General features: G+C 44.4%; 1 protein-coding gene across 3 annotated transcripts in view; it reads left to right on the forward strand.

Moving 5' to 3' along the window:
• Nucleotides 1-15,370, forward strand: part of LOC106564511 (microtubule-associated serine/threonine-protein kinase 1) — an 89,230-nt gene that overhangs the window by 60,155 nt on the left and 13,705 nt on the right. For all 3 annotated transcript variants that reach the window (XM_045691045.1, XM_045691046.1, XM_045691047.1), the window contains 7 exons: nt 3,780-3,912; nt 8,610-8,680; nt 9,201-9,277; nt 9,545-9,753; nt 12,932-13,070; nt 13,401-13,533; nt 15,196-15,361. In XM_045691045.1, the coding sequence (XP_045547001.1) occupies nt 3,780-3,912; nt 8,610-8,680; nt 9,201-9,277; nt 9,545-9,753; nt 12,932-13,070; nt 13,401-13,533; nt 15,196-15,361 (928 nt within the window). The remainder of the gene's footprint in view (nt 1-3,779; nt 3,913-8,609; nt 8,681-9,200; nt 9,278-9,544; nt 9,754-12,931; nt 13,071-13,400; nt 13,534-15,195; nt 15,362-15,370) is intronic.

The raw sequence follows: 15,370 nt of genomic DNA on the forward strand, positions 1-15,370 counted from the left end.
GTGTAGAGTGGCTGCTTGGTAAGTGTTGGTGTGTGTGCAGTTTATAAGCTACTCATTTAGCTAAATAGAACTAATCTGAACACAAGTGTGACATATGTATGTGTAGGGACTAATGTTTATGTTTGGCCTTCAAAATATCACAACTTATTACAACATATTGATTATGAATTTGGACATTTAAAACCAAATTCATAATCAACAACAGGTAGCAGGAACAGTAACATTTTCAACTTATGTTTTAGAAATATAAATGATACTTCCAGCATCATTTTTCAACAGGATTCTACTTAATCACGTAAAAACTAATGAATGAACCCCAAAACGTGCTTTGGTTTTTTGATTTTGATAATATAGCTGAAATCGTGAAAAATATATTGGTTTTGCCTACTATTCCAAATGGCACCCTATTCCCTTTATAGTGCACTACTTTAGACCAGAGTGTCATGTCGTGTGTGAAGGTGGCAGGGAAGTCAGGCGCAGGAGATCCAAACTTGGTATACATGGAGTAGTTTAATAACGTAAAACAAAAACTCCAAAACCAAAGTACATAATAAAATAAACGTGGGTACAAGAACCCGTCGCGCACCAATCCATAATCACGAGCATAACAACAAACAATCTCTGACAAGGACATGAGGGGAAACAGAGGGTTACATAGACAACATGTAATGAATGGGATTGGAACCAGGTGTGTAGGAAGACAAGACAAAACCAATGGAAAATGAAAAATGGATCAATGTGTCACGTCCTGACCATAGTAAGTTGTTATTTTCTATGGTAGAGTAGGTCAGGGCGTGACAGGGGGTGTTTGTCTGTTTTTCTATTTCTATGTTCAGTTTCTAGTTTTGTATTTCTATGTTGGTTTTCGTTTGGCATGACCTCCAATTAGAGGCAGCCGGTTGTCGTAGTCTCTAATTGGAGGTCCTATTTAAGTTGATGTTTGACCCACCTGTTTTTGTGGATGATTATCTTTTGAGTAGTGTGTTTTCCTCTCTGCGTCACAGTTTGTTGTTTTTGTATTTTCAAGTATTTAAGTGTATTGCATTCAGTTTCACGTTTAATAAATATGTGGAACCACAACCATGCTGCGCGTTGGTCCGATCATTCAAACGGCCGTGACACAATGATAGCTAGAAGACCAGTGACGTCGATCGCCGAGTACCGCCCGAACAAGGAATCGACTTCGGCAGAAGTCGTGACAAAGAGCTCTATGGTCCCGAATGGCACCCTATTCCCTTTATAGTGCACTACTTTAGACCAGAACTCTATGGTCCCAAATGGCACCATATTCCCTAAATAGTGCACTACTTTTGGACCAGACCCTCATAGGGCTCTGATCAAAGGTAGTGGCACCATGTCGGGAATAGGATGCCATTTGGGACATACACCACATTCCATACTGTTCATCCCCTTTAATCTGTCTCCCTCAACAATCAACAATACTAGAGGCTAGCTTTATGACAGATTGTGCGGTGTATTAAACCAAAACACATCCCTTGTTTTCATAGATATAGGTCAAAGATGTCTTTATATGAGTCATTACATACACAGCATTATGTTAAATGCCTAAGGATATTTTCCTAACTGTAAAACGTCCACCAATGTACACTGCTGCCATGGACCAACACCACATTCAATGACAGTTGAAATGAACTCCTCCAACTGTCCAGTTGACATTCAAAGCTATATGTACATAAGTCACTGGAGTGTCCCTGGATTTACACACTCTGATTGATGGCTTCTCCTGCCTGTCAAACACTTGGTCCCGCCTCCTTCTGCCGTTGCGTCTCATCTTCCCGTTGCCAGGGCGACCGGCGGAAGAGGTCGATGGGGTCAGGCTGGATGCTTCTGCTTGTGTCAGTTATATGAGAGAGAGAGTGAGAGGGAAGAGGTAGACGAGGATGGAGGGAGAGAGAAAGTGAAATGGAGGGGGGAGAGTGAGAGCGAGGGAAGGAAAGATGTAGGGAAGGATGGAGGGAGAGAGAAAGTGAAATGAAGAGGAGAGAGAGGAGAATGAAGGAGGTAGGGAAAGGTGGAGGGAGAGAGGAGAGAGAAAGTGAAATGGAGGGGGAGAGAGAGAGCGAGAGAAGGAAAGATGTAGGAAAGGATGGAAGCAACCAATCTGGGAGAGAGAAAGTGAAATGAAGGGGAGAGAGAGAGAGAGAGAGAGAGGGAGGAGAATGAAAGAGGTAGGGAAAGATGGACGGAGAGAGAAAGTGAAATGGAGGGGAGAGAGAGGGGGGGGTTCAGTTCATTTGGCATTCTAGTCACAGTCTCCTCTGATTTGGTGAAATGTCAGAGCCATGGTGGAAGAACATTATCCCACATAGAGGTACATAGAGCAGAGCAGAACTCCGTGCAGAGAGGTTCACTCCCACAGAATCAAGTACAAGACGTATATTATCTTGTCTTATATTGTGTCTCTAATCTATGATCACTCCACTCATCATGTTGGCAAATCCAGGGAACTTTTTAAATTTACTCAAAGAAATATAATCTATTCTAGTCCTTCTATTTCTATTTGTTCACTCCTCTCATCTGTATCTTAGTTGGCAAGGCCAGGGAACAGTTGAACATCGGATCACTGAAACCAGGAAATGACCTTCCCCTCCCAGCCCCAGGTGCTCTGGTTTCTAATAACAGTGTTATATCCCTCCACAAAGGGTGAATGAAAGAGATGCCCAGAGGACAGAATAAAAGGCTATGTTAATCAGCTGTAGGGCTTATTGGAGCAGCAATTCAAAGTTATGACCATGTTAGTACCCAGCAGTTTATTAGCTCCTTATTTCAGCCTATAGGATTCCCCAGTTAAACTCAAAACAGCACACACAGTACCATACACAATGGCAGTCGATGTGGCAGATTTTGTCTGTTACACTCTATATTGTCCCCCCTCTTCTCAATACCACAGACACTACTGTCAATATTGTCCCCCCTCCTCTCAATACCACAGACAGTACTGTCAATATTGTCCCCCCCTCCTCTCAATACCACAGACAGTACTGTCAATATTGTCCCCCTCCTCTCAATACCACAGACAGTACTGTCAATATTGTCCCCCCCTCCTCTCAATACCACAGACAGTACTGTCAATATTGTCCCCCCTCTTCTCAATACCACAGACAGTACTGTCAATATTGTCCCCCTTCCTCTCATACCACAGACAGTACTGTCAATATTGTCCCCCCCCTCCTCTCAATACCACAGACAGTACTGTCAATATTGTCCCCCCTCTTCTCAATACCACAGACAGTACTGTCAATATTGTCCCCCCTCCTCTCAATACCACAGACAGTACTGTCAATATTGTCCCCCCCTCTTCTCAATACCACAGACAGTACTGTCAATATTGTCCCCCCTCCTCTCAATACCACAGACAGTACTGTCAATATTGTCCCCCTTCCTCTCAATACCACAGACAGTACTGTCAATATTGTCCCCCCCTCTTCTCAATACCACAGACAGTACTGTCAATATTGTCCCCCCTCTTCTCAATACCACAGACAGTACTGTCAATATTGTCCCCCCCTCCTCTCAATACAACAGACAGTACTGTCAATATTGTCCCCCCCTCCTCTCAATACCACAGACAGTACTGTCAATATTGTCCCCCCTCCTCTCAATACCACAGACAGTACTGTCAATATTGTCCTCCCTCCCCTTCATGTCCAGGAGTTCAATCCAGAAAAGTCAATACTACATCAAGTTTATGTGGCAGACTGGCAGCTTTTGTGTAACTTTGTATATGGTTCCTTGTGTGTCACCCCCCCTCTCTGTAGGAGTTCAACCCAGAGGAGTTCTATCACCTGCTGGAGGCAGCGGAGGACCACGCCAAGGAGGGACACCTGATGAAGACGGACATCCCTCGTTACATCATCAGCCAGCTGGGTCTGACCCGGGACCCTCTGGAGGGTGAGACACACATACATTTAATGAAGATGGACACTCCTTGTTAGGACACTCTAGAGCCCTCAACTCTGGAACCGCTTGGTTTTATTCCTTTCTTCTCCTCCAATCAGGGACTGATTTAGACCTGGGACACCAGGTGGGTGGAATTAATTATCAGGTAGAATGGGAAACCAGCAGGCTCCGGACCTCGTTGAGTGAGAGTTTAATACCCCTAGACTAGAGGGTGAGTAAGGGAGTAGGAGGGAAGTAGGAGGACGAGAGGGAAGAGAGGAACGGAAAGAAAGATTGAGGGTTGGGACAGACCAGGGACTCTGCTGGAGGGTGAGAAAGAAGGATGAGAGGGAGGAGGAGAGAGAGAGGGAAGAGATGAATGGAAAGAGACAGATTGAAGGCTGGGACAGACCAGGGACCCTCTGGAGGGTGAGAGAGAAGGATGAGAGGGAGGAGGAGAGAGAAGAGAGGAACAGAAATAGACAGATTCAGATGGCTGGGACAGACCAAGCACATTTAATGAAGAAGAGAGTAAGGAAGAGAGGGATGACGGAAACAGAAAGAGACATGCAGACAGCTGGGACTGACCTGCGACCGTGTGGAGGTTGGGATAGGGGGAAGGAGAGACAGTAGACGGAAACAGAAAGAGACATGCAGACAGCTGGGACTGACCTGCGACCGTGTGGAGGTTGGGATAGGGGGAAGGAGAGACAGTAGACGGAAACAGAAAGAGACAGATTTAGGGCATCATGTACCTGTAGAAGCCAAACAAGAGAAAATGAAAGATTGATGGTTGAGATTTCTCTACCCACATTTTGACAGCCACACTCCCCTCGGCTGTTTATTGTAGGTAATTAACTATAAAGCTATCAAAAATAACCTTAGAAAAAACAATACATTTTGGCATGAGAAAAATAACAGCATCTTGGCATTGTAGCATGTGGGCAGTGATCCACCTGTCAACTAGCTTGGTCCCAGCTCTTGTCATTGTTACACTGAACCTTGGCAAGACAGCACAAACAGACCTGGGACCAGGCTACCTGTAGACATTATTGAGACGCAGAGATTACTCCCTTTACTGATTACGAAGCCGGTCGCAGCACTGCACTCACTATCATTAATCTACATATTGTGTAAACACACACCAGCCCCCAAACTCCTTCTCTGACTCCTTCAATTCATTCCAGCTCCACTTCTCACAGTGGCACATCCATCACAAGCTGTTCATTAAGCTACACAATGTAAATGGGTTAGAAAGACTATTCAGAATCCGACTGGCTGCTCTTTGTCAGCTACCTTCAGTCTGGTTGAAGAAATATGAGTTTGAGTTTTAGTGGGTTGTCACGGCTAACAATGTGACACTTTTTACAAACCATCCCTTGATTTAGCACCTTTCTGTTTTTCACCAACACAAATATTCACAGCTTGATCTCTCTCTCTCTCTCTCTCTCACACTCTCGTCTTCCCTCCCTCTCTCGGTTCTCCAAACACAACCATTTCGTTTTAGAAATGTTGTTACCAAGGTGACAAGAAGATATATTATTTTCACATCACTTTGTGTGACATCTAATTCAAATTAACGAGATGCTTACTTAAAGGTGCAATGCAGCCGTTTTTATCTCAATATCAAATAATTTCTGGTAACAGGGAAGTAACTTACTGTGATTGTTTTCAGTTAAAATTGTTAAAAATAATTCTTCTTCTTAGCAAAGAGCACCGTCTGGAAGTGGTCTGAGTGGGGAGGGGAAAACTGAAAACGAGCTGTTATTGGTCTATTCACTCATTTACCGGCTCCATCCTACCAAAACAGGCTGAAATTTCAGACGGTCATTTCAAACAGCTCTAACACTAACTTTTTACTCCAACTTCATAGTGTGGAAATATATACAGCGCTTTCGGAAAGTATTCAGACCCCTTGACTTTTTCCACATTTTGTTATGTTACAGTCTTATTCTAAAATTGATTAAATCGTTTCCCCCCCTCAGCATTCTACACACGGTAGCCCATAATGGCAAAGCAAAAACAGGTTTTTAGAATTGTTTGCAAATGTATTAAACAATAGAAACTGAAATATCACATGTACGCTACTGTTCAAAGGTTTGGGGTCACTTAGAAATGTCCTTGTTTTTGAAAGAAAAGCAATTTTTTGGTCCATTAAAATAACATCAAATTGATCAGAAATACAGTGTAGACAATTTTAATGATGTAATTAACTACTGTAGCTGGAAACGGCAGATTTTTTATGGAATATCTACATAGGCGTACAGAGGCCCATTATCAGCAACCATCACTCCTGTGTTCCAATGGCACGTTGTGTTAGTTAATCCAAGTTTATCATTTTAAAAGGCTAATTGATCATGCAATTATGTTAGTACAGCTGAAAACTGATGTGCTGATTAAGGAAGCAATATAACTGGCCTTTAGACTAGTTGAGTATCTGGAGCATCAGCATTTGTGGGTTCGATTACAGGCTCAAAATGGCCAGAAACAAAGACTTTCTTCTGAAACTCGTCAGTCTATTCTTGTTCTAAGAAATTAAGGCTATTCCATGCGAGAAATTGCCAAGAAACTGAAGATCTCGTACAACACTGTGTGCTACTCCCTTCACAGAGCAGCGCAAACTGACTCTAACCAGAATAGAAAGAGGAGTGGGAGGCCCCGGTGCACAACTGAGCAAGAGGAAAAGTACATTAGAGTGTCTAGTTTGAGAAACAGACGCCTCACAAGTCCTGGCAGCTTCATTAAATAGTACCCGCAACAGTGAAGAGGCAACTCGGGGATGCTGAGTTCCTCTGTCCAGTGTCTGTGTTCTTTTGCCCATCTTAATCTTTTCTTTTTATTGGCCAGTCTGAGATATGGCTTTTTCTTTGCAACTCTGCCTAGAAGGCCAGCATTGGAACATAGGAGTGATGGTTGCTGATAATGGGCTTCTGTACCCTATGTAGATATTCCAGCTACAATAGTCATTTACAACATTAACAATGTCTACACTGTATTTCTGATAAATGTTATGTTATTTTAATGGACAAAAAAATGTGCTTTTCTTTCAAAAACAAGGACATATCTAAGTGACCCCAAACTTTTGAACGGTAGTGTACATACTGTAAGTATTCAGACCCTTTACTCAATGCTTTGTTGAAACACCTTTGGCAGCGATTACAGCCTCGAGTCTTCTTGGGTATAACGCTACAAGCTTGGCATACCTGTATTTGGGGAGCTTCTCCCATTCTTCTCTGCAGATCCTCTCAAGCTCTGTCAGGTTGGATGGGGAGCATCGCTGCACAGCTATTTTCAGGTCTCTCCAGAGATTTTCTGGCTGGGCCACTCATCAAGGACATTCAGAGACCTTCACCCCAGTCTGAGGTCCTGAGTGCTCTGGAGCAGGTTTTCATCAAGGATCTCTCTGTACTTTGCTCTGTTAATCTTTGCCTCAATCCTGACTAGTCTCCCAGTCCCTGCCGCTAAAAAACATCCCCACAGCAGGGTGCTGCCACCAACATGCTTCACCGTAGGGATGGTGCCAGGTTTCCTCCAGACGTGACACTTGGCATTTAGGCCAAAGAGTTCAATCTTGGTTTCATCAGACCAGAGAATCTTGTTTCTCATGTTCTGAGTCCTTTAGGTGCCTTTTGGCAAATTCCAAGCGGGCTGTCATGTGCCCTTTACTGAGGAGTGGCTTCCATCTGGTCACTCTACAATAAAGGCCTGATTGGTGAAGTGCTGCAGTGAAGTCTCCACAGAGGAATTCTGAGGAATTCTGGAGCTCTTTCAGAGTGACCATCGGGTTCTTGGTCACCTCTCTGACCAAGGCCCTACTCCCCCGATTGCTCAGTCTGGCCGGAGGCCAGCTTTCAGAAGAGTGTTGGTGGTTCCAAACTTTTTACATTTAATATTGATGGAGGCCACTGTGTTCTTGGGGACACTCAATGCTGCAGACATTTTTTGGTACCCTTTCCCAGATCTGTGCCTCAACAAAATCCTGTCTCGGAGCTCTATGAACAATTCATTCGACCTCATGGCTTGGTTTTTGCTGACATGCTGTGGGACCTTATATAGAGAGGTGTGTGCCTTTCCAAATCATGTCCAATCAATTGAATTTACCACAGGTGGACTCCAGTCAAGTTGTAGAAACATCTCAAGAATGATGAATGGAAACAGGATGCACCTGAGCTCGATTTTGAGTCTCATAACAAAGGGTCTGAATACTTATGTAAAGAAGGTATTTCTGTTTTTTGTTTTTATTACATTTGCAAAAATGTCTAAAAACCTGTTTTTCGCTTTGTCATTATGGGGTATTGTGTGTATATTGATGAGGGAAAACATTTATTTAATCAATTTTAGAATAAGGCTGTAACGTAACAAAATGTGTAAAAAGTCAAGGGGTCTGAATACTTTCCAAAGGCACTGTATATAAAACATGGAAATCACGTTTTTGACTGCACTGGGCCTTTAACATATTAGCATTGATTTGTTCAGCACTCTCCCCATTATCCAGAGTGACTCACATGTCAAAGTGATTTTGTTATTGTAGAGAAAAACCTAAACAACCCTCTTTAAAGTGAATTGCCATTACATTGCTCAGGCTGTAACACAACAAAATGTGGAATAAGTCACTTTCTGAAGGCACTGTATGTATAAACAATGCTATTGATCAGCAACAGTACACACCAGATACTGTATTGAGTGTTAAATCATGTGTTTTTGTCCAGACATTGTGAGCATGGACAACTACTATGACAGTGAAGGTCCCCACACCCCAGAGCCAGACGATTCCGCAGAGGTGAGGACCCTCCATCTCTAATGAGAAATACACTCACAGACACAGCAGATCAGAGGTGAGGACCCTCCATCTCTAATGAGAAATACACTCACAGACACAGCAGATCAGAGGTGAGGACCCTCCATCTCTAATGAGAAATACACTCACAGACACACCATATCAGAGGTGAGGACCCTCCATCTCTAATGAGAAATACACTCACAGACACAGCAGATCAGAGGTGAGGACCCTCCATCTCTAATGAGAAATACACTCACAGACACACCATATCAGAGGTGAGGACCCTCCATCTCTAATGAGAAATACACTCACAGACACAGCAGATCAGAGGTGAGGACCCTCCATCTCTAATGAGGAATACACTCACAGACACAGCAGATCAGAGGTGAGGACCCTCCATCTATAATGAGAAATCACAGACACACCAGATCAGAGGTGAGGACCCTCCATCTCTAATGAGAAATACACTCACAGACACACCAGATCTGTCTTGACTGAGCTTGCCTGCTTGTTTATGTAGGGGAAGATGAAAGCCATGAAGCCGCCAAGTGAAGAAGACTTTCAAACCATCAAGCTGATCAGCAACGGAGCATATGGGTGAGTAGAGTCTGGTCAAAGCAATATGAATGACTATGCATTTCATGTACATCACAAAGTCCTCACATTCATTCAAAGACATGAGGCTCCAGGTAGATTTCTCTGACCATCTAATTTTACCACAACCATACCCTTGGCTTCTTGCACCTCTACCCTTTACCCATCTCCCTCCTCCCCCTCTCTCCCCTCCTCCCTCCTTGTCCACTCCCCTCTCTCCCCTCCCTCCTTCTTCCCTCCTCCGTCCCTCCTCCTCCCGTCCCCCGTCAGTGCGGTGTACCTGGTACGTCACAGGGAGACCCGTCAGCGTTTTGCCATGAAGAAGATCAACAAGCAGAACCTGATCCTGAGGAACCAGATCCAGCAGGCCTTCGTAGAGAGAGACATCCTGACCTTCGCTGAGAACCCCTTTGTGGTCTCCATGTTCTGCTCCTTCGAGACTCGCAGGCACCTCTGCATGGTCATGGAGTATGTTGAAGGTTAGTAGGTTTCTGAAGAAACTGTACTTCTTTAATGGAATTACAATAAAGGCTTCACAGGGTGTCCCAAGAAACTTCACATATCTTAAACCTTGCTCTTTCAAAGTTCTCTCCGTTCTGATCTTGTTCACTTCCTTTGAGGTGAGAGAGTTTCTCTGGAATCCCGGTTGGATTTCATTCTCATTCTGGAAAGTAGTACTCTCCCTTCTGCCCTTGTTCATTTGCCCTTCATGGTATCTGATAGGACTGGCTAGGTGAAAGCAATATGGTGGAAACCAGATGGGAGGGCAGCTCATAATAATGGATGGAGTGGTGTGAATGGAATGGTATCAAACACATGGAAAACCATATGTTTGATGTGTGTGATACCATTCCATTCATTCCATAACAAACATTACTATGAGCATGTCCTCCTCATTTAAAGTGCCACCAGACAAATCAAATCAAAGTTTATTTGTCACGTGCGCCGAATACAACAGCCGAATACAACAGGTGTAGACCTTACAGTGAAACGCTTACTTACAGGCTAACCAACAGTGCAATTTTTAAGTAAAAAATTGGTATTAGGTGAACAATAGATAAGTAAAGAAATAAAAAAAGGCAAATTGAGGACTGAGCACGCACCCCTGAGGGGCTCCAGTGTTGAGGATCATCGTGGTGGATGTGTTGAAACCTACCCTCACCACCTGGGGACGGCCCATCAGGAAGTCCAGGATCCAGTTGCAGAGGGAGGTGTTTAGTCCCAGGATCATTAGCTTAGTGATGAGCTTTGAGGGTACTATGTTGTTGACTACAGCTCAGCGTTCAATGAATAGCATTCTCACATAGGTGTTCCTTTTGTCCAAGTGGGAAAGGGCAGTGTCGAGTGCAATAGAGACTGCATCATCTGTGGATCTGTTTGGGCGGTATGCAAATTGGAGTGGGTCTACTGTTTCTGGGATAATGGTGTTAATGTGAGCCATTACCAGCCTTTCAAAGCACTTCATGGTTACGGACGTGAGTGCACAGTTCTGTAGTCATTTAGGCAGGTTGCCTTAGTGTTCTTGGGCACAGAGACTATGGTGGTCTGCTTGAAACATGTTGGTATTACAGACTCAATTAGGGACATGTTGAAAATGTCAGTGAAGACACCTGCCAGTTGGTCAGCACATGCCAGGAGCACACGTCCTGGTAATCCGTCTGGCCCCGCGACCTTGTGAATGTTGACCTGTTTAAAGGTCTTACTCACGTCGGCTACGGAGAGCGTGATCACACAGTCGTCCGGAACAGCTGATGCTCTCATGCATGCTTCAGTGTTGCTTGCCTCGAAGCGAGCATAGAGTGATTTAGCTCCTCTGGTAGGCTCGTGTCACTGGGCACTCGCGGCTGTGCTTCCCTTTCTAGTCTGTAATAGTTTGCAAGCCCTGCCACATAAGACAAGCGTCGGAGCCGGTAAAGTACGATTCAATCTTTGCCCTATATTGGCGCTTTGCCTGTTTGATGGTTTGTCGGGGGGCATAGCAGGATTTCTTATAAGCTTCCGGGTTAGAGTCCCGCACCTTGAATATGACAGCTCTACCCTTTAGCTCAGTGCGTATGTTACCTGTAATCCATGGCTTTTGGTTGGGACTGTGTCTAACCAACACCAATGGTGGAAACTTAAAAACATCTATCCTATCTACATAGGGGATTGACCGAGGGCCAGAGATTCAAATAACTGTCAAGTTGTTATTTTACCATAGTCAATTCAGTTGTAGAAAGTAAAACGGGGTCACTTACCACAGCAGCCCTAGCCAAACCATCTTCCTTAATGCGTGTTAGGTGCTCGAGGGCAACTCAACATACTCAACCCAACTATATAGCAGAAAGCAGATTGCTTTTCACCTGATTGTTAGTTTTCAGAGTCAGCCTACAGACACAGCCAGACATGAAGAGTAGTGTGTGAGTCAGACAGGACTCTGCCAAACATAGGTTTACCAGGCCAAAGGAGGAGGGGAGAAACAACCCAAGACAAACGACCACAGATAGGCTTTAACCCCTTCAGACTGACTCTCAGGCTGTGCCCCATTCTCTTCCCAAAGGGTACAGAAGTGTGCACTTGCACATTGCCCGTCGTAAATTGAAAAGCGTTGTTGTGGTATAAGCTTTGTCTGTAGGTCAATGAAGTCTCCACCATTGTTTGAATCCATGACAGAAAGTGTGTACAAGTCCATTCTTTAGGAGCAGGGTAGAGAACCGAGGCATAACCCATGTCTAACCAATCATGTTGTGTTCCTATAGGGGGAGACGGTGTCTAACCAATCATGTTGTGTTCCTATAGGGGGAGACGGTGTCTAACCAACCATGTTGTGTTCCTATAGGGGGAGACGGTGTCTAATCAATCATGTTGTGTTCCTATAGGGGGAGACGGTGTCTAACCAACCATGTTGTGTTCCTATAGGGGGAGACGGTGTCTAACCAATCATGTTGTGTTCCTATAGGGGGAGACGATGTCTAACCAACCATGTTGTGTTCCTATAGGGGGAGACGGTGTCTAACCAACCATGTTGTGTTCCTATAGGGGGAGACTGTGTCTAACCAACCATGTTGTGTTCCTATAGGGGGAGACGGTGTCTAACCAACCATGTTGTGTTCCTATAGGGGGAGACGGTGTCTAACCAACCATGTTGTGTTCCTATAGGGGGAGACGGTGTCTAACCAATCATGTTGTGTTCCTATAGGGGGAGACGGTGTCTAACCAACCATGTTGTGTTCCTATAGGGGGAGACGGTGTCTAACCAACCATGTTGTGTTCCTATAGGGGGAGACGGTGTCTAACCAATCATGTTGTGTTCCTATAGGGGAGACGGTGTCTAACCAACCATGTTGTGTTCCTATAGGGGGAGACGGTGTCTAACCAACCATGTTGTGTTCCTATAGGGGGAGACGGTGTCTAACCAACCATGTTGTGTTCCTATAGGGGGAGACGGTGTCTAACCAACCATGTTGTGTTCCTATAGGGGGAGACGGTGTCTAACCAACCATGTTGTGTTCCTATAGGGGGAGACGGTGTCTAACCAACCATGTTGTGTTCCTATAGGGGGAGACGGTGTCTAACCAATCATGTTGTGTTCCTATAGGGGGAGACGGTGTCTAACCAACCATGTTGTGTTCCTATAGGGGGAGACGGTGTCTAACCAACCATGTTGTGTTCCTATAGGGGGAGACTGTGCCACTCTGCTGAAGAACATCGGGGCGCTGCCTGTGGAACTCACCAAAATGTACTTTGCAGAGACCGTGCTGGCACTGGAGTACCTACACAACTATGGCATCGTGCACCGAGACCTCAAGCCTGACAAGTGAGTGGGCTGCACTGCCACCCTGACACTCCCCTGGTGGATTGGAGGTCTTAAGTTGCTTTCACACTATACAATATTCACCATAAATGTAATTTCTTAGGAAAATTTGGGACATCCTCTAACAATATTAAGCCAAAATGTGTGCACTGTGAAAGGTTCTAGGAATACTGTCTACAGGCTCCTATTGGTCATACATACCAGTGGAGGCTGGTGGGAGGAGCTATAGGAGGACGGACTCATTGTAATGGCTGGAATGGAATAATGGCTGTTCCTGGGGTTTGCTGTGCAGTTGATGTCTAACAGCCCACGTGTTGTTCCTGTTTCCACCAGTCTTCTGATCACCTCTATGGGCCACATCAAGCTGACTGACTTTGGCCTGTCTAAGATGGGTCTGATGAGCCTCACCACCAACCTGTACGAGGGACACATCGAGAAGGACGCACGCGAGTTCCTGGACAAACAGGTAGATCGATTGATTGGTCAGTCAATCAATCAGTCAGTTAGTCAGTCAGTCAGTCATGATCAGTCAGTCACTCAGCCAATCAAACAAACAATGAATCATATTGTGAGAGGTAGTATACAGCCAACTTCTCAATGAAGAGCCAATCACATACAGTATGTTAGAAACTCTGTAGATAGCCTACAGTCATGACAGTTGCGTGAGTGAGTTGAATTCAGGATCCCTTGACTTGCCTCACGCATCAACGGATTGAGAATCTCAAAATAACCTTGCAAAAATGCATAATTTGCCATACAAGAGGAATACACACAGTCACTAATAATGTTTACCATACAGACTGAATCATCATAATTTCTCTAAATAAATTATATTCTGGTCCCTTTTTATTTTGCAATTACAGTTTATTGTTTACGCAGGTTTTGAATTTAACTCCCCATATTAATGAATGATGCTGTTAGGCCAACAGCAATACAGTGTCTTCTACAGTGGTAGGGCATCTAGCCTGGTTAAACCAGACTGAATGCTGTGTTGTTTCACATAGAGGTAGAAAGAGGACTCTAGATGGATATAACCTGCTTTAGCATGGACATTTGATGTATATGATACCATTCCACCTATTCTGTTCCAGTCATTACCACGAGCCCGTCCTCCCCAATTAAGGTGCCGCCAACCTCCTGTGCTCTACAGCGTATCAGCGTGCACCCAAGATGTTGCCGTTGTTCATGATGCTTATTGTGCATTACTTTTGAACCAAAAGATGACATGTAACAACATGTAACAAAGATTAAATGAAATGGAAACAATTAAATATGTGTATTAAATAAAATAATAATGTATGTTGATGCTATTACTATGCACAATATCTAATTAGGTTGCAAAATGGTAACAATAGCCTAATATATTCAACATGATGTAAACTATTGTCTTTTAACAGTAAAAAATGTTTCATTCTTATCACCCTTGTAACTATGACACACCCCTCACTATTGTCATTGGTTGCACTAATTGCAGTTCATGACATTACCCTGAAGAAGGCACAGTGATGCTGAAACGTTGGTGGTTTACCCAATACATTACTGGGACCTTGTATGTAGAGTGTGCAAATCTCTTTATTCCATTGTTTCAGCCTACAGTTACTCTCTGTTAGTCAGCAGCTCTACCAACTGTTTGGAGTGTGCGCCAGCTCATGCTTTTTAATGGGTTCTAATGAACACACATCATCTGCACATGAAATACATGAAGATCCTTTCACGTTGTGGTCTGTGCAGACTCTTGATTAGAGGGCATTGGTTATTCACTCAGCTGTAATGAACTAGGCCCCTGCTGCCTCAACAGTGTACAGCAACAGTACCAATTATAATTCTGATTATCAGCATTATACAACCTGGGTCCTTGATTCGTGATTACTGTACAGTACTTCTGTCAGAGACAGATGGAAGAATATTCAAGCTCTTGGGCTTGCAGATAGCTACGCAGGCCAGACCTGGGTTGAAATAGTATTTGTTGTTGTCTTTCATTTTTATTGAGCCTGCCTGGAGTGGCAGATGGGCAGGTTGTGTACTTTTGGGACTACTCCATTGCACCCGGTACATGTAGATGAGAGGAAAATAGAGGCAATGAGCGTGATCGAGACTTGTGATTGGGGGTTCTCTCTCCCTGTCCCAGGTGTGTGGCACCCCAGAGTACATAGCCCCGGAGGTGATCCTGAGACAGGGCTACGGGAAGCCAGTGGACTGGTGGGCCATGGGCATCATCCTCTATGAGTTCTTGGTGGGCTGTGTGCCCTTCTTTGGAGACACGCCTGAGGAGCTCTTTGGACAGGTCATCACAGGTGATTGAG

This window comes from Salmo salar, chromosome ssa12, assembly GCF_905237065.1.
Source record: "Salmo salar chromosome ssa12, Ssal_v3.1, whole genome shotgun sequence".
Classification (NCBI taxonomy): Eukaryota; Metazoa; Chordata; class Actinopteri; order Salmoniformes; family Salmonidae; genus Salmo; species Salmo salar.